Source organism: Chenopodium quinoa, unplaced genomic scaffold (assembly GCF_001683475.1).
Source record: "Chenopodium quinoa cultivar QQ74 unplaced genomic scaffold, ASM168347v1, whole genome shotgun sequence".
In the NCBI taxonomy this organism is placed as follows: Eukaryota; Viridiplantae; Streptophyta; class Magnoliopsida; order Caryophyllales; family Amaranthaceae; genus Chenopodium; species Chenopodium quinoa.
This window is the reverse complement of record NW_018742817.1, coordinates 763,627-788,214: the sequence shown is the minus strand read 5'-3', so window position 1 is coordinate 788,214 and position 24,588 is coordinate 763,627. Positions and strand designations below refer to the sequence as shown.

The following is a 24,588-nucleotide window of genomic DNA, read 5'->3' as shown; positions in this document are numbered from 1 at the left end:
TAGCTTAGTTCATTAAATAAAAACATGCACTAATATAATTTATTTTTGTACAAAGTTGAAATATTTTAAATCAATTTATTGATTATTACTTTGTATTTTAAGTTTAAATTAAGAATTCATGACAAAAACACACGTAAATCAATATAATTAGTGTTTATATTTTCATGATTTTTAAACTTTATACAATTTTTAAGTGCATATTTAATGCTTATATGTAGCCCTGGAAGGCTATGTATAACATTTTCCTTCAATTATTCATCAAATTTAATTTAATTAAAAAAACCATAAACTGTGAGAACAAAAAAAAAAAAAAAAAAAAAAAAAAATTATGAATGAAACTTGATTAATGCTGGAAAAAAACCAAAATAGACATGTTAATTTTGTACAGCATCACATCTAATTGGTTGACCATGTAAAACAAATTCTAACTCTGTACTAATTTGTACCTATTTGCTACTAGTAGGAGAACAACCCAATATTAAGGGTGAAGAAGGTGTCACTGATTTTGTTTTGCAATTCTTATTATTAACATTAACAGATTCCGAAGGCGGCGAAGATGATAAAGAAGATGATGAATTAGATGATGTATTATTGAACCTCTTTGATGAGCTGCTCTCTGTGTTCTTGTTCACTTGTTCATTCCCGTTTTTTTCTTGTCTACGATGCTTCTGTTGCTGGATTCTCGTCGTTGTTATACTCACCGGAATCACACAATTGCATACAATTCCTGTGCATTCAGGAATCAATTAAGATTGATTATATAAATTAATCCTGAACGTCAACCATCAGTTTAAAATTTTGATTGAATTGGTCCTCTTTCAAATTATACTGAAAATATGATAAACTTAGATTTCAAATTTACCTATTCGAGCGAGGCGATTAACCCAAGTTGGGATATGATTTCCTGTAAGCTTAATGCAAGCATCATTGCAAAAATGGTTACAATTCTTGGTAATAAGATTATAAGCATTCCCTTTATACTCCTTTGAGAATTCCTCCATCACTTTCCTTACTTCCTCTGCTCCTAACTCTGTCCATCCTATTAGTATCGACTTTCTAAATATAAATCCTTCGCATTTCTTCGGCTCCCCCTCGAAAATCCCCGTAGAGGGGTACTCGTGCGCTCCAAATGCGTACTCGACTCCGTGCACTGCAACAATAACAATTAGGCACGTCTTGCAGGTGTCTGCATCATATTTACGAGTCATAAAACCAAATGATTAAATAAAAACAAGGTCGATAAAGGACTACCTTGTACACCCGAGTGGTACACCCCTAGGCCGAACCAATAAGCATATCCATTAATCGGAGTAATGTCGTAGACATTGAGGTAGACTGGAATCGAACCACCAACATCAACACAAGTTTTTTTCCTACACAACAACATTTTTAATTTGATGAATCTCAATACTAGCATTACTAGTCGCACACTACAACTTCTAGTATTAGTAATAGAGTATATTAAGAATGAAGAGAATATTGGATTAATTGAAATTCTTTTGGGGATCCCACCGGCGGCATGTAGTAGCCGCGCACAGGCATTGATTCAAGTGCTTTTTTTTTTTTTTTTTTCTTCTTACTTTTGGGTGATTAGAATAAAATATTTGGGGTTTAGTACTAGTTTTTTGGGTGGATTATTGGATCTATGAATATATATATTTTTAATTAAACTATGGTGGGGATTAAAATAGAAAATTAAAATTATGTGTAGGGTTGGTAACAGCTTTTTTAGCTGTCTTGATCTTGAATTTTGTTTTAAAATTTAAAAATTTGAGTTGCTATTTTCCACTTTTTTATGAGACAAAAGTAACGTACACTCATAATGATGGTCCAGTGGGGATACTAATATTAAAGATTAATTTTACACAACTATTGATACATTCTTTCTAACTTTCTATATTAATGCGTTAATGTTAAGATAATATTAGGAAATATTGTATAATATCTTTAGATTTTCTAGTTATGTTAATATTTTTTCTTATTCCTAATTATGTTAGGGTTAGGAATATCTTATGTAACTATATATATTCTTAAGTGGTGAATGAGAAAGTTAAGCGTTTCTATTCAATTTGTCATGGTATCAAGAGTTTAGGTTAAGAAATTTTTTTTGAGGAAAACACAGAGGGTTGTGAGTGATGGCCAAGGATGATGATGTTCCGCCACCACCACCACCGGTGGACCTAGAATATTCTCTAGGGTCAAGCGATCATCCGGGTGTGGTTATTACTCCGGTGAAATTGAAAGGGTTATGATGAGTGGGCTAAAGCAATACGTCGTTCAATGATTGCAAAATTCAAGTTTGGTTTTGTTGATGGTTATATATTAGAGCCGACAGATGATTTAAAGAAGAAGCATTGGGTGGCTGTGAATTCTATGCTTGTGTCGTGGATTACTAATACCCTTGATGATGGCTTGCGTTCTCAAATTGAGGATTTTGATATTGCAAGTGCCTTGTGGATTCACCTTAAACAAAGGTAATGTGTAGTAAGCGGTACTCGAATTTGTCAACTTAAACAATCTTTAGGGGAGTGTAAGCAAACCCCTTCCGAGTTAGTGACGGACTATTTTGGTAGATTATCCAAAATTTGGAAGGAATTGGTGTAATACTGTCGTGTCCCGAAGTGTTCTTGTGGTGGTTGCAAGTGTAACATTGCTCGGCAAGTTACAAAAATTTGAGAGGAGGATTATCTCCATTATTTTTTGATGGGTCTTGATGATCCGTATGAAGCAATTTGGGCACAATTACTAGCACAATCGCCTTTGCCTTTAGTTGATAGTGCTTACCAAACGGTGATCAATACGGAGAGATTACGTGTTCGAGATAGCAAACTGAAGGAGAACGTTATGGCGTTCAAGGTGGATTCCCGTACAAGGAGTGATACGAATGATGGAGATCGACCGTTTTGTACTCATTGTAATCGTATGGGACATGAGAAGAAAGGTTGCTATCAAATTATTGGCTTTCCGCCCGGTTGGGATGAGAATCGGAAAGGCGGTAGAGGCCGTGGAAGAGGAGGCTCCAACAATCAAGGAGGTAATGGTGGTCGTGGCAGTGGGGGGAGCGTGGTTCATCAAACGCCCCTGCTGCAGCTTGTGCTAATGTTGTGCAAGGTGGATCGTCTCAGAATGCAGGCAATTCATCTTCTTTGGCAAGTTCTATACAAGGACTTACGGTTGTGTCGTCGGAGCAAGCACAACAAATAATAGATATTCTATCGAAACCCAAGGCACGTTTGGAAGGTAATACAAGCGGCTTATGGATTGTGGATACAGGAGCCTCTAACCATGTTACTAATGACATATCAATCATGAAAAATATTAAAACGATACAAAATTGTCCGGTTGGTTTACCGGATGGTCAAACGGTGAATGCGAATCAATTGGGTTCGGTCACTTTAGATGGTGGTTTGGTGATTGATAATGTTTTATTTGTACCTTACTTGAATTGTAACTTGATTTCCGTTAATCAACTGAGTGATGAGTTGCATTGTAATGTACAATTTACTAACAAAATTTGTGTTATTCAGGACCAGTCGACGAGGACGGTGATTGGTGTGGGTGAACGACGAGATGGACTTTATTTTTTCCATGGTGTGCCGCAAGTGAAGGTGCTAGCAGTGGATTGTGTGGTGGATCTTTGGCATCAACGAGTGGGACATCCGTCGGAGAAGATTTTAAAGTTATTTCCCACTGTGAGTAACTCACTAGGAAGAATAATACTGTGTGTGATGTATGCCCTCGGGCAAAACAATCTAGAGATAGTTTTCCTATTAGTGAGAATAATGCTAGTGGTTTGTTTGATTTAGTTCATATTGATTTGTGGGGTCCTTACAAGATAGCATCGTCTTGTGGTTCGAAATTATTTTTGACAATAGTGGATGATTTTTCTAGAGGTGTTTGGATTTATTTAATTCGCAATAAAATTGATGTTGAGTTTACTTTTCTCAATTTTATTGCTTTGATAAAACGCCAATTTGGTAGAGATATTAAGGTGGTTAGGAGTGACAATGGTACAGAGTTTAATCACCTTAAAGAGTATTTTACTAGCAATGGTATTGTCTTTGAGTCCTCTTGTGTTGGTACACCTCAACAAAACGGGAGAGTGGAAAGAAAACATCAACATATTTTAAATGTGGCTAGAGCATTCAGATTTCAAGGTAGATTACCTATTAAATTTTGGGGGGAGTGTGTATTAACGGCTTGTTATTATTTGATTAATCGTACTCCGAGTCCTCTGCTTAAAAATAAAACTCCATATGAGATGTTGTTTGGTAAAATCCCGTCTTATGAGTCTATTCGGGTTTTTGGGTGTTTGTGTTATGCATATAATCAACGGAGTAAAGGTGACAAATTTGATTCTCGAAGTCGAAAATGTGTGTTTCTTGGTTATCCATTTGGAAAAAAAGGGTGACAATTGTTTGACTTAGAGACTCGAGAATTTCTTGTGTCTAGAGATGTTAAATTTCATGAACGGGTTTTTCCGTTTGGGGAGGAAAAGAGTACGAATTCGACAGCGTGTGAGGTAAATGGTGAGCTCGATTTTTTTGCAAGTGATGATGGGATTGAAGAGTGGCAAATGGGTACATATTTTGGGGTGCATAAGGAGAGTGAGCAGGCTGTTGTAACACCAGAGCAAGTTGCTGGGCAGCAGCAACTACGTGGCCAAGCCACTGCCCAGCCAGTTGCAGAGGGCGTTGCTCAGCAGCTCGAGGCAGACCACTCCACGGGCAGGCCGCAGGGGATGGCAGCAGGCCGCAGGGTGGCTACGGAGGCGCCTGTACAGCAGCTCGAGGCAGACCACTCCGCGGGCAGGCCGCGGGGTGGCTGCGGAGGCTCCTGTACAGCAACCCGTGGCTGGGAATGAAGAGAATAGGAGAGTAGAGATCTAGATCGGGGCAAACGTGTAAAATTTCCTTCGACAAAGCTTCGAGATTGTGTCACACATACCATTCGGTAAAATAAAGTCTCGTCCGGGTCATCCGCAGAATCATCTTCCTCAGGTACTCTCTATCCTATAACATATTTTGTTAATTATGATCGGTTTTCCAAAAAACATAGAAAATTATATTGCTGCAGTAACAGAGGCACACATATCGAGGTCTTTCAAGGAAGCAATGCAACATGAAGGTTGGAGAGAAGCTATGGCCTTAGAAATAAAGGCTCTCGAAGATCAAGGCACTTGGACCTTGGAGAATCTTCCAGTGGGAAAGAAAGCACTTGGAAGCAAGTGGGTTTACACTGAGAAGAGAGATGAAGCTGGTAACTTGTTACGATTAAAAGCAAGACTTGTGGTGTTTGGTAATCATCAGGAAGAAAGGATTGATTACAATGAATTATTTGCGCCAGTGGCAAAAATGTCTACGGTACGTACTTTCTTAGTAGTGGCAGCGATTAAAAATTGGGATGTACATCAAATGGATGTACATAATGCTTTCTTGCACGATGATTTGGAGGAGGAGATTTATATGAAAGTACCACCGGGATTTCAAAAAGGCAATTCAGATAAGGTCTGTAAGATGAATAAGTCCTTATATGGATTGAAGCAAGCTCCTAGATGTTGGTTTGAAAAATTGTCTACAGCCTTGAAGAAATATGGATTTAAATAGTCGTATTCCGACTATTCTTTATTCACTCTTTCGAAAGGTGGAATGCAGTTTAGTGTCTTGGTTTATGTAGATGATATGATAATAGCAGGAAATAATACAATTGCATTGGAGAGTTTTAAAGCATACTTGTGTAAATGTTTTTAAATGAAAGATCTGGGCGCCGTGAAATATTTTTTGGGGCTTGAAGTGGCACGTAGTAAACATGGTTTCTATGTGTGCCAACGTAAGTATGCTTTAGATATTATTTCTGAGACAGGGTTACTAGGAGCAAAGCCGACAGACTTTCCGATGGTGCGAAATCACAAACTTGCTTTAGCAGAGGGGAAAGAGTTCGCAGATGGTGAACGATATAGGCGATTGATTGGTCGCCTTATATATTTGGTAGTCACAAGGCCGGATTTGGCTTATTCGGTGCATATTTTGTCACAATTTATGCAATGTCCGAAAGAGGAATATTGGGAGGCGGCATTGAGAGTAGTTAGATACTTGAAGAAATGTCTGGGTCAAGGCATTCTTTTGAGATCAGATAGTGCAATACAATTGGAAGGATGGTGTGATTCAGGTTGGGCGAGTTGTCCTTTGACTCGTAGGTCGTTGACCGGTTGGTTTGTATTGCTTGGGTTGTCACCTGTCCTGGAAGACTAAAAAGCAACCAACAGTTTCTACAAGTTCCACAGAGGCCGAGTATCGGGCAATGACAGGGTTGCAATGTGAGTTCAAGCACTTGAAACAAATACTCCGGTCTTTGGGTGTAGAACGTAAACAAGGTATGAACATGTATTGTGATAGTCAATCGGCTCTCCACATTGCTAATAATCCGGTGTTCCATGAGAGGACAAAACACATTGAGGTAGATTGTCATTTTATTAGGGATGCCATTAAAGAAGGTGAGATTAAGCCATCGTATGTTTCCACGAAGATTCAGTTGGCGGATATTTTTACAAAAGCGTTAGGAAAGGCGCAATTTGAATTCTTACTTGGTAAGATGGGCATTCGAGATCTGCATGCTCCATCTTGAGGGGGGATGTTAAGATAATATTAGGAAATATTGTATAATATCTTTAGATTTCCTAGTTATGTTGATATTTTATCTTATTCCTAATTATGTTAGGGTTAGGAATATCTTATGTAACTATATATATTCTTAAGTGGTGAATGAGAAAGTCAAGCGTTTCTATTCAATTTGTCACTTACAATTATATTGATATGCTATATGTAATGGCTTTTTTTAAATTATTACTAGCATATACAATTATACACCATTGCAATTTATAGTCATAGAATATTGGATGATTCACAAATTAAGTGCACTATTAGTCTATTAATATTTTTTGGTTTTTGACGAGCAATATAATTTTAATAAAATATTCTAACATAATAGAAATAGATACTTGGCGAAAATATGAATTGGCCACCAGTTCAAAACCCCCCAATGCCACCGGTTTTGAACCGGTGGTCATTTGGGGGTGGCAATACTCCGAAGCAAGGCCACCGGTTCAAAACCGGTGGCAAAAAGAGGTATTGCCACCGGTTAACCGGTGGCAATTATCGTTTCGCGCTTTTATTTTGGGTATTAATTATTTTTGCCACCGGTTTATACATTTTTTTTTTGTCTTTTTCAAAAAGAAATATAACAGAACAATTCAGTAAAAAAAATTACAAACATCAAAATATAAATGAAACAATATCAATCTATATAATCGAAATTTTATTTACAATATAAATCAATAAAATTGATCAATTACAACATATAAATAAAAAAAAAATTACAGTATAAATAAAAAAAAAGTTACAGCATCAAAATAAATCACAAAAAACCCCATACAACATCAAAAACAATATTCCTGCATCATGATTCTTATTTAAGATCTAAATCAATATACCCGCATCAATCAAAACAAAAAAATAAATCGACTAATATACATAAGCTGCGAAAAAAAAAACTCAGAACACTATGCATGTATCTATAAATCGAGCATGTACCCATAAATTAATTAAAATCATTAAAAAAACCCAGAAAAAGCATGTAGCCATAATTAAAATCGAATTAAACCCATAAGAAGATCGAATAGAAATCGAATTAAAATCGATTTTAAAACTCGGAAAATTCGATTTAAAAAACCCAGAAAAATTCGATTTAAAAACCAGAAAAACCTAGAAGAAATCGGATAAAATTGATTAAAATCACATAAAAATCGAATTAAAATCGATTTTAAAACTCAAAACTTCGATTTAAAAACCCAGAAAAGTTCTAATAAAAAAACCCAGAAATAATCTAATAAAAGACCCAGAAAAATTCTAATAAAAAACCAAGAAGAAATCGAAGAAAATCGATTAAAATCACATAAAAACCGAAAAAAAATCGAATTTAAAACCCAAAACTTCGATTCAAAAACCCAGAAAAATTCTAATAAAAAATCCCGAAAAAATAGATTTAAAAACCTAGAAGAAATCGATTAAAATCGTTTAAAATCGAATTAAAGTCAAATAAAAATCGATTAAAATCAAACCCTAACCTCGATTAAAGTCGTTGTTGCTCATGCATGTGTTCGTGGTGTTATTGTTGCGGTGGTGGTCTTCAAGGTGGTGGAAAAATTGGTGGTGGTGTAGATCAAAGAAGATGAGAAAGAGAAGGAAGAGAGGGGAGAGAGGAGAGAGAAAGATAAGGAGGAGAGGATGAAGGAGAAGAGGGGAGAGGAAATCCGAGCTGAACGAGGAGAAAGAAAGAGAATGAGGGGAGGTGGGTGTGAAAACTGATCGAGGAGAGAGAAAGAGAATGAGGGGAGGTGGGTGTGAAACGGCTGATGGTGGGTGAAATTGTAGGGTTTGGGGTATTTAAAGGGCCGGTTTTTTTTTATATTAGTAAGCCACCGGTTTTGAACTGGTGGCAATAATATCCCCGCCCATTTTTCCCCTGTTTTTTGCCACCGGTTCTTAAAAACCGGTGGCAATTGAGCGGTGCCTTTTTACTTTTTTCTACTAGTGAGATATGAAAAAAAACTGTTTATTGGATATTATATGTAATTGCACAATTTAGATCATTGATATATTTATTCATCCAAGTGATTGATATATTGAAAATATGTAGCAAGACGTATCACTTTTTCTATTTATAAATAAGAACTTTCTCACCTTAAGATTTTAAATTATGGGCGTGTTCTACGTTTTATTTTTTATACAATAGAGTGGTTTAACTGTTTAACTTTAACATAATAAAATTCTCTACTAAGGTAAATAATAGTTTTACACTCTTTGACAGTGTAGTCATAGAGACATCTTTAATCAAACATTGTTATTAGTAGCTTTTAAGATAATATCACATGATTACATCCATTTTAAGTTCTAGTTAATCACACTTTTTGTTGCCCGCACATGTTACATGGACAAATAAGAGAGAGAAGCAGGTCTTTTTCCAGGGGCGGAACCAGGATTTAAACAAGGCGGGGACCAAAGAAGAACAAATACTAATAATACCGAAATCATATTATAATTACAACCAATATTCTCAAAAAGTTTCCACACTTAAACTTCTAAGAAATTATAGCAAAATTAAAGGAATATACTTAACAATAAACTTTTGAAAAATTCCGCATATAAACATACCTTTATAAACTTCATTTGAGCTGTGCTCGCCTCTCTTTCATCATGTAAAAGGTATCAATGATGGAATCTTCACTAAGTGTCTCTGCGATCTCCTTTTCAATATACACCACCAAGTAGTCTCTCAAAAAATTGTCTTCCATTTTACTTCGAAGGTTTGTTTTCACAATCTTCATTGCTGAAAAAGCTCTCTCACTTGTTGCGGTGGATGCAGGGAGAGTTAATACAAGGAGAATTAACCTATCAACAAGAGGATACAATTTATATTTCTCAGTAGTCACCAATCCTCTACACAAATCACCAAGAGTGGACAAGTTCTTCAACTCAAGATGAATAGGAATGTCACGCTTGTAGTGCTGCAATTCATAACTTAAATGTTCTTTCTCTTGATCTGAGAAGTCTTTAGGATAGAAGTCTCTAGCTAGCTTGCAAAGTAAATGGATAGAAGGAAAAAGTAAATAAACAGTAAATAAAAGTAAATAATATTTTTAAAAAATATGCTCTACGCTTTCTGACATGTTCCTGAAAAGTAAATGAATAGAAGGAAAAAGTAAATAAACAGTAAACTATAACTAAATAAACTATAACTAAAAGTAAACAATATTTTTAAAAAATATACTAATAAAAACTATTAGAGATATACTAAAAAGTAGATGACTCAAAGCATAAAGTAAATAAAAAAAATAAAAAAAAACTTGAAGAAACTAAAAAACATGAAGTTATGAGAATTAAGTAAAACTAATAATGAAAAGTTAATGACTGAATGCAAAAAGTAAATTTAAAACAACAATAAATTATACTACTAGATTAATAACAACAAGCAATATAACAACTATATGCAGAAAACAACTACATTGAATCCGTAAGTGTAAAACCATAAAATAGGAATTAAAAAACCAATATCGTAAAAATAAAACCCAAAATCAAACATTAAATTGTATAGAATAATTCAAAGAACAATTAATAAGAAAAAATTAAAAAAATTTACAATAAAACCCTAAATCGAAAAACTCAGCTCAAAATAAACAATGAAATCAAAATAAACAAATAAAATACAAATATAATTAGAAAATTACCTCAATGAATGAAAAAAACTGAAGAATACAATGTAATAGAGTATCAAAATCGAAAAATCTGGGCAAAAAAATTCGCAAAGTCGAAGAACTCAGATCCACGGCGGAGAAATCGATGTTAGAGAGAGAAAATGAGGACGCGTAGAGAGAGAAAATGAATGGAAGAGAGAGAGAGAAAGAAAGGAGGTCATTCTTTTTGGCAAAATTATCAAAATGCCATTAATAAAATGAAAAACGCGGGTAGGATGTCAGCCATTGGATCAAGCGCGATCAACGGTCCAGATGAATTCCTAGTTCCTATTCTATGCTTAGGTTCTCACATGATCCCATTATATATATATATATATATATATATATATATATATATATATATTACTTTGCAACATATTGCTTTTTACGTTTAATAATACATAACTTCAACCGTTAAAATTAATATTTAAAAATATACAAATTTTATAATGATTAAATTTAAAAAAATACACATTGAGATCTCTCTATCTCTCACGTCATCGTAAGTTATGCATTAACATATTACCTCCATTTCTTTACCTTTTATTTTGGGTTCTTCTACTAGTAACAATTTGAAACAAACTATATGGATGTTGTATTAAATTAATTTGTCTTTGGCAAATTTCATCATTAATCAAGTTTCATTCATTTACTGTGTGGATCATATTATTATCTCATGGTTAATGTTCTCTATATTGAAGTTTGATTTCATCACTAAAAGGCTTTCGAACCTCGAAATAAGCTCTTCAATTTGTTTTTATTTTTTTTCCATACCAATAACTAGTCGCTGCAATTAGGCAGATCAAATCGATTTAGGTCCAATTCTGAAAACTTTGCGGCAATTGGTAGTTTTTAGCTGTGAAATAATGGGTTGAAGTCCATTAGTAATGGATATTAGCTATTTAAGTAGTTGATGATTAGTACCAAAATCTGACCAATACCGAAAAATTTAAAAGAAAATGATCGTGCATGACTCAACTTGTTTGAACCTGATAATATAGTAACATTTGAAATTTACCTGAGACTCAATTAAACTAGAGAATTCAATCTCAAAACCAAACATGTCACAATTTGAACATGTCACAATTTGAAGATGACTTGACCAGAATATAACTTATAAATTATTGACTTGGGCCAAAACTTGGTTGGAATCCAAGAATGATCCAAATTCAATTTAACTCATTGAGATCTGAATTCAATCCAACCTATTACTATCTCACTTAAGTTCAACTCGATTAGATACTTGCTCGAGTCGAACCATAAAATGATACTCCAAGTAATAACCTAACTAGAACTTCACCTTATCCAAATATTACCCAACCTACAAAGTGACAATCACCAGACCCAAATTGATATGTACCTACCAACAATGACCCAACCTAAAGTTGATCCAACTCAAAACTAACTCACCCAAACAAGTATAAACATGAGCAAAGTAAGCTTGATTTGGATTGAGCCGACCTGAATTCGACTAAACCTAAACGTGAACCAAATCCAATAGGTTGCATGACCATACATGACTTAACCTAATCATGATTCAACCTGACCCAAACACTACAATAGAATCCATTAATTCAACATGACTAGACCGACCCAGATTGACCCGATCCAAACACTCGAATTAATAGCTCTAATTCTCAGTATTTTGCAGCAATTAAAAAAGGCTAAGTATATAGGAAGGGAGTGACATCATCACTAACTAGATTATTAAATAGTCATTGGTCAAGCAAATTTAGTACAAACCCAAATTAGTAATCTTGTTAATTAAGGCCCACTTATATTGTAATAGGTTTCTTACATATATATTATTGTGTCGTTAATTAATGACTTTAATGTCTAAGTAGCCATGTGATCAATGACTTCAACACTCTCCCTCCCAACTCTGATATACCATGTTATGTGAGGGGGAATGTTGAAGTATATCATATCAAAATAACACATGTAGTAAGTGTCCTATATTGAGAAAAGAAGTGAAGCATCTGATTTTGAGAAAAGAAGAGAAAGTTAAACACTTTATAAAGCTAATAGACTATTTCTCCTATTGCCATATGATTTTGAGAAGGAGCGACCCCCTTTGATCTTGTGATGTTGACTCTTTCTCTTAATTTAGGGGTGCAACCCAAACCCGTATTTAACACAATGGAATATTCGAATATGGTTTAATGTCTATTTTATAAACAGTTCACAAATAATTTCTCCATATCTATTATATCAAGTTAAATGTATTTATAACTTTTAATAATAGTGGGGGTATAAATAATTATTATAGTGGACTTAATGGGTGAATCATCTTATTTTTTAAGACGACTATACATGTAATGCTGGAGTTAGTAAACAAAAGTCATTTTATATATAAAATAATCTTGAATATTAGTATCCCCACTAGGTAATAGGGACCATTATGAGTGTATTAGAAGTTGGAGTTCAGTAAGCAACCTTTTTTTTTTTTTTTTTTTTTTTTTTTTTTTTTTTTTTTTTTTTGAAAGCAGGCAGCAAATTTCATTAAAATAGATCGTGAAGTTTTAGTAAGCAACTAATAATACTAGTATCGAGATTAATTTAGAAAAAATGAACTTGTGTAGGAAGAAAACTTGTGTTGATGTTGTTGGTTCGATTCCGGTTTACCTCAATGTTTACGATATTACTCCTATTATTAATAGTTATACGTATTGGCTCGGCCTTGGTGTCTACCACTCGGATGTACAAGGTAGTCCCTTATCGACCTTGTTTTTATTTAATTGTTTGATTTTGTACTTCGTAAATGTGATACACATACTCGTAAGAAGTATGTAATTGTTGTTGCAGTTCATGGATTCGAGTACTTATTTGGAGCACACATTTACCCGTCAACAGGGATATTCGAGGAGGATCCAAAGAGATGCAAAAGATTCAAATTAAGAAAGACAATATTGATAGGATGGACAGAGTTAGAGGCAGAGGAAGTGAAGAAAGTGATGAAGGAATTCTCAAAGGAGTATAAAGGGAATGCTTATAATCTTATTACAAAGAATTGTAACCATTTTAGCAATGATGTTTGCAAGAAGCTCACTGGGAATCATATTCCAACTTGGGTTAATCGCCTCGCTCGAATAGGTAAATTTTGAATAATCCAAGCAATTAAAGTTGACAAGATTGTGTTTAGGATATATACTAGTAGTATGAATGGTTTCTAAATACACAGGAATGGTATTTAACTGTGTGATTCCGGCGAGTATAACGACAACGAGGATCCAGCAACAGCAGACTCGTAGAAAAGAGAAAAGAGCCAAGGGAAGGATCAAGCAAACAAGAAAATAGAGAATTGCAAAACAAAATCAGTGACAACTTCTTCACCTTTGATATAGCAACAAACTAGTACATAGTTAGAGCTTGTTTTACAAGGTCAAGTAACTAGATGCGATGTTGTATAAGTTTAACTTGTTTATCTTGGCTACTTTCACAATTAATCAAGTTTTATTCATATACTGTTTTTACATCTGTGGATCATGTTATTATCTCATGGTTCATGCACTTTTTAATTTAAATTTGACTGAATCATAGAAAACCATTCAAACCTGTTAACAAGGACAGCTTGTTATATACATTCGGGTACACAGTGCACCCAAGAGTCTTTGTTTGCTCTTTGATGATAAAATGAACAATAATCATCGAAATGAGCAAACAATACCTTTGTGTGCACCACGTACCCAGGTGTATATAACAACTTCTTGTAAACTGGATCATCTTTCAATTTGACGTTTTAACTATACTCAAGTTCAATTTAATCAATATCAATATGTCCTTAGTTCCTTACGTACTCATCTTCTCAACAATGTAGTTCTGATAAGTCATCTATGATTTGATTTTAATTTATCTGTCTTAAAAATAAAAGTGACACAAGAACTGATCCAATGAGAAAACTAATACTCTGTAGTGACACAATATGAAAAATAGTGATGAGTTAGTGACCCAATAAGAAGGTAATAACTCGATAATAACTCTAATTTAAAATTGACCTTATTTGAAATTTTGAATATTGAATTTGATCAACCCAACCCAAATTTATCAACCCTGAAAAGGATCTAATTTGATCAACCCAACCCAAATTTTACCAAACCTGAAAAGGATCTAATTTGGATTTAACCCAATACTAAATCAACCTTATCATAATCAAACTAAAGCTCTGTTTTGATTGACTGAATTGAGCTGAATTGAATGAACTGAGTTGAAGTGAACTGAATTGAACTTATTAGAGCTGAACTGAACTGAACTAAATATTTTATAAGAGAAGAAAATTAAGAGCTAAACTGAACTGAACTGAATTTATTAAAGCTGAGCTGAACTTATTATAACTGAACTGAGCTGAACTGAAAATAATCGTATGTGAACAGGCCCTGAACTTAACCGAAGTGGAATCAACTCAGCCCAAAATCATGTGACCTGAAATTACCATGGTCAAACCCGATTGAACGTAATAAAATCAGTTTGAAGTTGATATGACTCGACAAACTTTGACCCAAAATTGATCCAATCCAAAAGAGTAACGTTGACCGAATAGACTCAACCCATTGTGGGTCAACTAAAGCTACACCTGGTTACCAAAATTAACACCCCTAAATAAAAATATACAATAGCTTATTGCACCTTTTTTTTTTGGAGGAAAATAGTTCATTGCACTTTGAGCTCCGTGGTTTAAAGCTTGTTACAAAATAGCCAAACCACCCGTCACAAAAAAAAATCAAAAAATAAAATAATAATAATGAAATAAAGAAATAGCCAAGCTTGTTCAATTATTACAATGTACTTAATTGATCATGGCGATGATTTGGGCTTTGAATTAAAGCCTGATGATACAAATTCTTGGCTGCTTTCTAGTGCAGCCAAGCTAGCTGCAACAGGAACTAGAGTAATGGGATCATGTGAGAACCTAAGCATAGAATAGGAACTAGGAACTCATCTGGACCGTTGATCGCGCTTGATCCAATGGCTGACATCCTACCCGCGTTTTTCATTTTAGTAATGGCATTTTGGAAATTTTGCCAAAAAGAATGACCTCCTTTCTTTCTCTCTCTCTTCCATTCATTTTCTCTCTCTACACGTCCTCATTTTCTCTCTCTAACATCGATTTCTCCGCCGTGGATTTGAGTTCTTCGACTTTGCGAATTTTTTTGCCTGGATTTTTCGATTTTGATACTCTATTACATTGTATTCTTCAGTTTTTTTCATTCATTCAGGTAATTTTCTAATTATATTTGTATTTTGTTTGTTTATTTTGATTTCATTGTTTATTTTGAGCTGAGTTTTTCGATTTAGGGTTTTATTGTAATTTTTTTTTAATTTTTTCTTATTAATTGTTCTTTGAATTATTCTATACAATTTACTGTTTGATTTTGGGTTTTATTTTTACGATATTGGTTTTTTTAATTTTTTTTTATGGTTTTACACTTACGGATTCAATGTAGTTGTTTTCTGCATATAGTTGTTATATTGCTTGTTGTTATTAATCTAGTAGCATAATTTATTGTTGTTTTAAATTTACTTTTTGCATTCAGTCATTAACTTTTCATTATTAGTTTTACTTAATTCTTATAACTTCATGTTTTTTAGTTTCTTCAAGTTTTTTTATTTTTTTTATTTACTTTATGCTTTGAGTCATCTACTTTTTAGTATATCTCTAATAGTTTTTATTAGTATATTTTTTAAAAATATTGTTTACTTTTAGTTATAGTTTACTGTTTATTTACTTTTTCCTTTTATTCATTTACTTTTCAGGAACATGTCAGAAAGCGTAGAGCATATTTTTAAAAAATATTGTTTACTTATAGTTATAGTTTATTTACTTTTATGTGTTGTTTATTTACTTTTTCCTTCTATCCATTTACTTTTCAGGAACATATCTGAAAGCATAGAACATTGTTCTTCTTCCGTCACGACTGAAGATAACAATGTAAGAACTTTTAAAATACCCACTCATCCTTTGCTTCCTAAAATATATTATAATTTTGGAGGTGATAAAGAGTATATGCCATTTCTGAAAACAAACCTTTTGTTGGAATGATATTTGTTACCCTTCAAGATGGTATTGCCTTTTATTACAAATATGCTAATGAGTGTGGATTTAAAGTCCGTTCTAGTACTATTAAATCACAAAAGAATAAGAATGATCCTACTGGTAAAGGAGTTACTATAATTAAATATTTATTATGTAGCAAAGAAGGGTATGTGACAAATAACAAGAAACCTGGTAAACAAGTTGAAGGTGCTTGTTTAAAGAGAAAGACTGTGAAGAGAGTTGGTTGTCTTGTTAAGATAAAATTTAGGTCTTGTACTGGTGGGAAGTATATGGTGTATTATTTTTATGAATATCATTCTCACCCTTTTTCTACACCTATTACTAGGCAGGATACTAAACATGAAGTTGGTTTAAATTTTCCTCATAAGAAGTTTATTTTTGACAACTCAAAGTTAAATATAGGGGCTGTTATGTCTTATAGGATCATGAAAGAACTTTGTTGTAACACCCCAATAATTCTCTCTTTAAAACCTGTGAATATCGTGAACAAAATCCAAGAGAATTACTAGCGTGCTACCGCCACGTGTTCAAACGTTAAGGCTTTATCAGAAATTAGCAGCGGAAAAACTAAATCAGTTATAAATAAATTTTAGAACCAATAACCAAAACCAAGTTAAATCTTACAACTTGGAACCATTAAGGCCCTTATTCAAAACCCCAGAAAAGTAGTAAATAAATAAAACCAGAGTTTAAATAAATTCAAAAGTAAGAAATAAAGTACACTGTGAATAGTAGTCAACACTCCACTCAAAATCCCACCACCTTGATGCAAGTCCAAACTATGTAAACACCTGTGATGAGTCTGCTCCCCAATTTACAAGTGTAAAGATTGGATCGTCACAGGGTCATTGAAAGGCAAAGGCCATGACCAAAGAAAGACATATAAAGCACGCAATCAGCAAAGCTGAGTACATACAAGCTGCGAAATAAATTAAGAAAATACCTAACATGCTACTAATAGTCAAGCATAAGCATCATTAAATACAGACTCAACTCATGACTCAATTATCAAATTTATTAAGACCTCACTAGTTGATATTAACTAATTCATTTATTATTTCATTGGATTTAGCAATAGACAAGGTTGTCCAACCCATGTCCCATTTGGAACATCAATAAAAGAAAAACCCCATGCCTCCTTTCGGAAACATCAATAAACATCCAACGACCACGGGCGCGACTCCGTGACCGTAGTTAGTATGAGATTTCACCTAACTCCTAGTTTTGAAAAATATTTGAAATAGGAGACTTGTAGATCAGACGACCTCGATAAAAGTACACGGCTAATACCCTATGTACCCCAACCCCTGATTGTCATTACTCCAGATGTGCACCATTCCAGAGTTTTATTGCTCATCCATCTTGCACTTTACGTGATTTACAGGTTTAGACTTAGTGATGCCTCATATGCATAACAATACAAACATTCTAAACACAATTCAATCAAACAAGGCAAGTTTCCAATTTCAATTCTTGATTTATTAGTGACAAACAACACTTATTATTTATTCCTTTACTACCTCGGTGTATAAACACCTTGAGTGCATAAGGCACCCCAAAACCTTAACTTCGTCTTATAAGACTTGAATTCTTCCTTTACTCATCCTGTTTGCATAACCATGAATGAATAATAAATTAATCTTTACACCAATCACATACCTTAGCCTTTAAGCACACCTTGCATAGTTAGAGCACAAATAATACTTGCAATATAAAATAGTGCACGTCATACGAAATTCACAATGTATAACCAAACAATTTAACCCTGTCAACCCTATACATGATACTAAGTTCTCGATCCGTCCTTAAACATGCACCTACAAGTAAGGTTTCGTAACTTGTACGTACCTTGAGCAAATGAATTGGTATGCCACTTTACTAACTAGAAATCACCTTCAATAAACTCCTCTCCTAAACCAAATAATAATATCTCAATCAATACCCAATCAATCAAATTTATAGCAATACTAACTTGCTTTTAAAACCTTCAAAATCCAAATAAAACAACACTTTAAAACCTCCCCTTTAGTTAAAATTAAAGGCTTATATATAGTTCTTTAAATTTTCTTCATGAAAACCTTAAAATATACTCTTATACATGAAATTACATCAAGTTAAAAGTCTAATAAAAATCTGAAAATTATTTTAAAACCCCTAATAATCTCCCTTTTTAATGGGTGATTAAACCCTCTTTATAAAACATCAAAAGTAGTACTTAGAAACTATTTCCAACACTTAAAAATTCAATATAAACATATATTTATGCTTAATTAACTTTAAACATAATTAATTTTATTAATCAAACTCAAGGATAATATTTTAAGTATAAAAAAAACTTCGTTAAAATCAAAAACTGCTCGAAAATCATATTTAGAGGCTGAATTTGGCCACGAGAGGGTGGTGCTCTCTTAAAATGTTGTTTCCACATGAAAAACACTACTTTTTCATCAAAATCGGATGAGTTCAGAACCTGATCGGGATTCAAATGGGATTAATATTAATGAACGGAAATCTTAAAATTAAAACACGAACTTAAGTGTTTAAAATAATCTGGAATTATGTTAAACTAATTAGTAGTTATAATCACCAAAATTTCAAAACATCATTACTATAAAAGCCCTAAATCAATTGTTCATAAAAACCCTAAAATCATGATTTTCAATAATTAAAAACCCTAGGTTATAAAATTCACAAAATCTGAAAATTATGACATTATAAAATCTGAAATTATAAAGTTTAATCATCAAAATAAAACTTGATACTAATTAAATTACTTTCAAACAATAAAATCATAATCCATAAATCAATAATTATAATTATACAAATTAATAAAACAAAGGAGAGAGAAAATAAGACTAACCTTTTTGTGTGGGAAATTTTTGGGGATTAATGGGATATTTATAAGAGAGAATGTTGTAGGGTAAGTAAGAAGATTGAGCCTCATAAAATTAATGGGCCAATTAGGTAAATGAAATGGACTAGGCTTTGTTTGTATTGAAATAAATTATAAAATGAAGGTTCATAAAATAATTTGTACCAAAATAATTTTTGACCCAAATTAATAATTTGAATACTTTGAAATTAAATTACGGAAAAATACAAATAAATATTATAAATAAAATTAAATTTCATTTATAACATATTTAAAAATACGGGGGATTACATTTGTGGTGGGTTTCAAAATGTCAGGGGCAGTAAAAATGATTTCAAAAATTTTTCTAGGGACTTGAAAGTTTATATCTCTAATGCTAATGGTGCAATGTTTGTTCAGAACCTTGAACAAAAAGTGAAAACCAGTAAAGGGGGTTATTATTTTGATTACTGTGTTGATGAAAGTAGGCATTTGACCCGTGTCTTTTGGGCTGATGCTATTGGTAGAAGAGATTATCAATTATTTGGGGACTCTTTATCTTTTGATTCTACCTATGATACAAATAAATATTCATTGGTTTTCTGTCCTTTTACTGGTGTTCGTTGATAATCACAAGAGATGCGTTACATTTTGTGCTGCTCTATTATCTAAACAAGACATAGATTCTTTTGTGTGGCTATTTCAAACTTTTTTGAAGTTTATGGGAAGAGAACCCTGTTGTATTATCACTGATCAAGATCCTGCAATGGGTATTGCCATAGAAAAGGTTTTTACCAAGACTAAACATAGGCTATGTATGTGGCACATAATGAGGAAGGTACCTGAAAAGGTTGGAATTTCTCTTTGTAATGAAACTGATTTCCTGAAAAAGCTAAGTGCAGTAGTTTGGGATAGAGAGATTGATCTTCATGTATTTGTTGATGGCTGGAATAGTGTTATGGAAGAGTTTAACCTTGTTGATCATGAGTGGTTTGCATACATGTTCAAGATTAAACATCTTTAGATTCCTGCATATTTTTGGGACCTATTTATGGGTGGGTTACTGCGTTCTACATCTAGGTCTGAAGGTGAAAAAAGTTTCTTTTGTAATTTTACAAACCCTCATGTGACCTGTGTTGAATTCTTTGTCCGTTACGAAACTGTTCTTGATGCTCAAAGGCATAAACATGATGAGTTGTATAGGCTTAATAAACTTGAGCCTCAATTGGTTACTAATTTACACTTGGAAAAGCATGCTGTTGTTGTTTATACTCGTTCCATATTTTATGATTTTCAAGAAGAATGCCAGGGAGCTTGTTTTTCAGGTGGTGTTGAAAGTTGTAGTTCTCTGTATGGAGATGGTGTGGAGTTTTCTGTTATTGTTGATCATAAGAAAAGGAAAAAATTTCATGTAAATTTTGACTTGGCAACATATGAGTCAAGTTGTACTTGTAGAATGTTTGAGAGTCAAGGTGTTTTATGTAGACACATTTTGTTTGTTATGAAAGGCAAGTGTATACGAGAAATTCCTGATGCTTATATCTTGAATCGTTGGAGAAAAGATGTTCTGAAGAAAGCTTCTGTCATAGATGTTGCTCTGGATGATGCTTCTAAGTATGATAAGAAGAAGCAATTGGTCAGTGATGTATGGTCCAAGATTTTCAGTTGTGTGAGTTTAACTGACCAATCTGAGGATGATTTATCTGAGCTTATTATGACATTATCTTCATTTGAGGAGCAGATGATATCAAAGAATAATCCTGAAAATGCACCTAGTTCAAAAGAGGTGAAAGATGCTGATATTCAGGTTTTGGTTGGGTTAAATGAAGTTGATGTAAATGTCTTGCCTCCAAATCAGTGTCTTAATAAGGGTTATGCCAGATTTTCAAAGAGGTTGAAGAGTGCAAAAGAAATAGCTACTGAAGAAAAATCTAAAAAAGGCAGAACTTGTAGAGCTTGTGGGTAATCTGGTGTTTCCCATGACAGTAGAAACTGTCCAAACAAGTAGTCTTTCAGGTATTTAACTCTAAAGTGTGTTCTATATACTTTAAACTTCTATTTATTTACTTTAACGGTAACTTCATTTACTTTTTATTTTGTGCAGGTGTTATTATACTTGGTATTTTTTTATTTGGTATTTTACCTCTTTACCTTTTTTTATTTACTTTAAGTTGTAATTTATTTACTCTACATTCCAATTTTATTTACTTTAATTTGTGACAAATAACTGATGTTTATTTTGTGCAGTTATTTTATTACTTGGAAATTAGAAGATGTTTTGGAAGATCAAGATCAAGATTTAATGAACAAATATTTTTTATTATTTTTATTATTGTAATATTTTTACATTTACTATAAGTAATTGTACTACAGAACTTAAGTTTAGTTTGTTTACCTTTAGCTATTATACTTTAACTTTATGAAATATTTCATTTACTTTTATCATATTTTATATCATATGAATTATTTGATTTATATAATGTTCTTACAAAATTAAAGATAATTTCTTGTATTATTCCCTTTGTCCTAGAATACTTGTTACCATATCCATTTTTTATTCTAAAATACTTGTCACATTTTTCATGGAACCCGAGTTGACAAGAGTATTTGATACCGATTTTGAACAGGAATTGACGTGTAAATGACCCGACCCAAATGTAACCCATATATTATTGACTTGGTGATTTCAACTTGATTATAACCCGTAAAATTATTGACTTGAACCAATTTGACTAAAATTCTTGAATGAGTTAATTTTCCAACCATTAATTATTGACTTTACTTGAATGTAATTTGAACGGTTATCAAACTCACCTAAACTTGTACCAAATCAGATATCGATTTTGAACATGAATTGACGTGTAAATGACCCAACCCAAATTTAACCCATATATTATTGACTTGGTGATTTCAACTTGATTATAACCCGTAAAATTATTGACTTTAACCAAATTTGACTAAAATTCTAGAATGAGTATATTTTCTAACCATTAATTATTGACTTTACTTGAATGTAATTTGACCGGTTGTTAAACTCACCTAAACTTGTAACAAATCTAATAAGATGTAAGGTCGGTTGTAATTCGATCAATATAGGCGGAATGTTAGCGAGGCAAATGAAGTAGGAGACTTGACCCATCCCCAGTTTGTTGTATGATCACATTCGAGTTGGTTAAACACTTTAGGTCAAACACTTCGGATCATGTTCGGGTTGGTTAAACACTTCGGGTCAAACTCTTCGGGTCAAATTTGAGTTGGTCAACTTCGGGTCAGGTGAGTTCGGGTGTTTGGTCAACATAAGGTCAACTCCATTTTCGAGTCGGGTATGGGTTGGGTTGGGTTAATTTTGGGTTTTGTGTATTTTTTGGGTTAATGATTTTGGGTCATGCGTCGAGTCATTCGAGTTGGGTCAATTATTTTTACTTGAATACTTTTATATCCATTTCTCCCTTTACTTTATATCCATTTTCTATTAATTTAACAGTATTTTTTTGTACTTATAACTGAACACCTTATTTCATAAAGTTTTTTTTATAACTTTTTTCCTTTTACTTTTAAACATAGTATTATTTATTTTAACATTTTTTTTTCATTTACTTATAATCGAATAACATTTTTTTGACTTTAATACTTTTTCGCATCTCCACCTCTACTTTTGTTTCATTTTTATTACTTTAAAAGTATTTTTCTCTACTTTAAAATCGAACACCACATTTCAGAAAGATTTTTTTTAAAAACTTTTTTCATTTACTTTAAACACATTGTTATTTACTTTAACACTATTTACATTTACTTTTATATCTTCCATCATTTTTTAGAAAGAACAATCCTAGTAATTTAACTTAGATATATAATATGTATTCTTTTTTTAACACAAACTGGAAATATTATATTAAGTGGATAAAGCCATAGTTTTAATTACATATAGCATCACATAATTTTCACATTTATAATTGATGCTAACCAAAATAAGGCCTAATATCATTTACATCTGTTCTGATTCTTTCTTTTCTTCCCAATCCTCAACATTTGTTAGCAGCTTCTGTTTCATTTGATTTCTTTCATTGAGAAGTAGGTCAAGCACTAATATTATATGATGGTGATTCAGTCTTGCAAATTCCTGTAAAAAAAAATTATAAATAAATTATACTCTAAGTATAGATTAGTTCTAGAGTGTAATGACTTCAAAAATAAGTATGGTAACTTACCTCTGTTATTGTTCCTAATCCTGTGCCATTTGCACCATCATAAACCTTCATATGCAACAGTAGATAGCTTGCTGAGAAATTATCTTCTCTTTCTTTTTGGAATGGAAGTTCAATTATTCTCAGCTTGTAGGTCAGCATATCATTTGCCTGTGGATGCTTCCTTTTTTTAAACAACTTCTGTACTTGTATCGCCTAAATGCAATGAATATTAGTATAATAAAAGATATAGAAAAATGAATTTAAAGATAATTTTAAAATCCATTGATTCTTTATCATTTCTAAGATAAAACTCTGTACATGCTCATATTCTTCATTTGTCTCGTACAAAGTGTTGTCTAGATGATCAATTGTTTCATTTTTGAAGTTTATCACAGCAAGAAAATAATGATCTTCTAACATCAGAGTTATATATACATGCATATAGATATGTTTTAAACACATTTACTTTAAACCTATTTTTAATTACTGTAAACATATATTGTTCTACTTTAATATTAATTTTGTCTTACACATTGAGCTGCATCCAAGTCTAATGATTGTGAAGTGTTCCAATCAATCCATAGTTTTTGCAGACTTGTTACTCCCTTTTTTCCATGAGCTTTCAAACACATTGTTAAAGCATCCTTCCAAAGAAAAAAATCCAATTATTATTTCTAATATTTATTTGATGCAGAATTCTAAACTATAAAAGCTAATTTGAAAAACTTACCATGAAGTCTGTTGGGGTTTGGTGAGTCCGACTCACCGCGAAAACAACCTCGACCCAAGGAACCACTCGTAATTAATAAAACCATAAAGCATAAATAAATAAACACAAGAAAAGGAAGAATGAATCATATCCTTGAAGCGAGATTCACCCTCTCAAAACAAACTCTTACTTGAAAGCCTTGAGCACCGCAAATGCCGTGCCTCCAACGGTATCCACCCACAAAAGGACAAACACGACTTTTTAGGTCCGCTACCTTGGAGTTAGCAAGGTCCGACCAAAACCCAAGTGTTAATGGAGTTTAAGAGTTTTTTCCAAAATATGGAATGCTCTTTCTAACTTCCACTCAAACACTTTACTCCAAATCCCAAGGTTGGTATTTATAGAGGAAAGTATGAGTGGGAATTTCTATCCCATCAATGTGGGATCATGAAATTCCACAAATTAATTTAAATCTAAATTAAATTAAAATTGCAAACTAAT

General features: G+C 32.8%; 4 protein-coding genes across 6 annotated transcripts; 3 read left to right on the top strand and 1 right to left on the bottom strand.

Moving 5' to 3' along the window:
- Positions 1-332: 332 nt before the first annotated feature.
- On the bottom strand, positions 333-1,597 carry LOC110725923 (deSI-like protein At4g17486). Its single transcript, XM_021905392.1, has 3 exons — positions 1,252-1,597; positions 863-1,150; positions 333-727 (listed from the first exon to the last, which is right to left on the bottom strand). Exons 1-3 carry the CDS (start codon positions 1,415-1,417, stop codon positions 447-449), a joined length of 735 nt encoding a protein of 244 aa, XP_021761084.1. The 5' UTR covers positions 1,418-1,597; the 3' UTR covers positions 333-446.
- A 4,153-nt stretch (positions 1,598-5,750) lies between these two features.
- On the top strand, positions 5,751-6,251 carry LOC110725982 (uncharacterized mitochondrial protein AtMg00810-like). Its single transcript, XM_021905458.1, has one exon. The coding sequence runs from the start codon at positions 5,751-5,753 to the stop codon at positions 6,249-6,251; it is 501 nt and encodes a 166-aa protein (XP_021761150.1).
- A 6,284-nt stretch (positions 6,252-12,535) lies between these two features.
- On the top strand, positions 12,536-13,765 carry LOC110725922 (deSI-like protein At4g17486). Of its 3 annotated transcripts, none has more exons than XM_021905388.1 (3): positions 12,536-12,995; positions 13,094-13,381; positions 13,470-13,765. In XM_021905388.1, exons 1-3 carry the CDS (start codon positions 12,857-12,859, stop codon positions 13,583-13,585), a joined length of 543 nt encoding a protein of 180 aa, XP_021761080.1. In that variant the 5' UTR covers positions 12,536-12,856; the 3' UTR covers positions 13,586-13,765. The 3 variants fall into 3 exon arrangements, with proteins under 3 accessions (XP_021761080.1, XP_021761083.1, XP_021761081.1); XM_021905391.1 differs by having other exon boundaries at positions 12,538-12,995; positions 13,142-13,381; XM_021905389.1 differs by having other exon boundaries at positions 12,876-12,995; positions 13,075-13,381.
- A 1,300-nt stretch (positions 13,766-15,065) lies between these two features.
- LOC110725981 (protein FAR1-RELATED SEQUENCE 5-like) lies at positions 15,066-21,157 on the top strand. Its single transcript, XM_021905457.1, has 4 exons — positions 15,066-15,173; positions 19,612-19,809; positions 19,910-20,181; positions 20,272-21,157. Exons 1-4 carry the CDS (start codon positions 15,066-15,068, stop codon positions 21,155-21,157), a joined length of 1,464 nt encoding a protein of 487 aa, XP_021761149.1.
- The last annotated feature ends 3,431 nt before the right edge of the window (positions 21,158-24,588 follow it).

Coding starts and splice junctions, on each gene's coding strand:
- LOC110725923 (XM_021905392.1), bottom strand. CDS start 1,417: ATGCTAGTATTGAGATTCATCAAATTAAAAATGTTGTTGTGTAGGAAA. Junction 1,151..1,251: donor GTACCACTCGGGTGTACAAG/GTAGTCCTTTAT, acceptor TTATTGTTGCAG/TGCACGGAGTCGAGTACGCA. Junction 728..862: donor TAATCGCCTCGCTCGAATAG/GTAAATTTGAAA, acceptor CTGAATGCACAG/GAATTGTATGCAATTGTGTG.
- LOC110725982 (XM_021905458.1), top strand. CDS start 5,751: ATGAAAGATCTGGGCGCCGTGAAATATTTTTTGGGGCTTGAAGTGGCA.
- LOC110725922 (XM_021905388.1), top strand. CDS start 12,857: ATGAACTTGTGTAGGAAGAAAACTTGTGTTGATGTTGTTGGTTCGATT. Junction 12,996..13,093: donor CTACCACTCGGATGTACAAG/GTAGTCCCTTAT, acceptor TTGTTGTTGCAG/TTCATGGATTCGAGTACTTA. Junction 13,382..13,469: donor TAATCGCCTCGCTCGAATAG/GTAAATTTTGAA, acceptor CTAAATACACAG/GAATGGTATTTAACTGTGTG.
- LOC110725981 (XM_021905457.1), top strand. CDS start 15,066: ATGTACTTAATTGATCATGGCGATGATTTGGGCTTTGAATTAAAGCCT. Junction 15,174..19,611: donor TAGCTGCAACAGGAACTAGA/GTAATGGGATCA, acceptor ATGTTTGTTCAG/AACCTTGAACAAAAAGTGAA. Junction 19,810..19,909: donor TTTTCTGTCCTTTTACTGGT/GTTCGTTGATAA, acceptor ACTTTTTTGAAG/TTTATGGGAAGAGAACCCTG.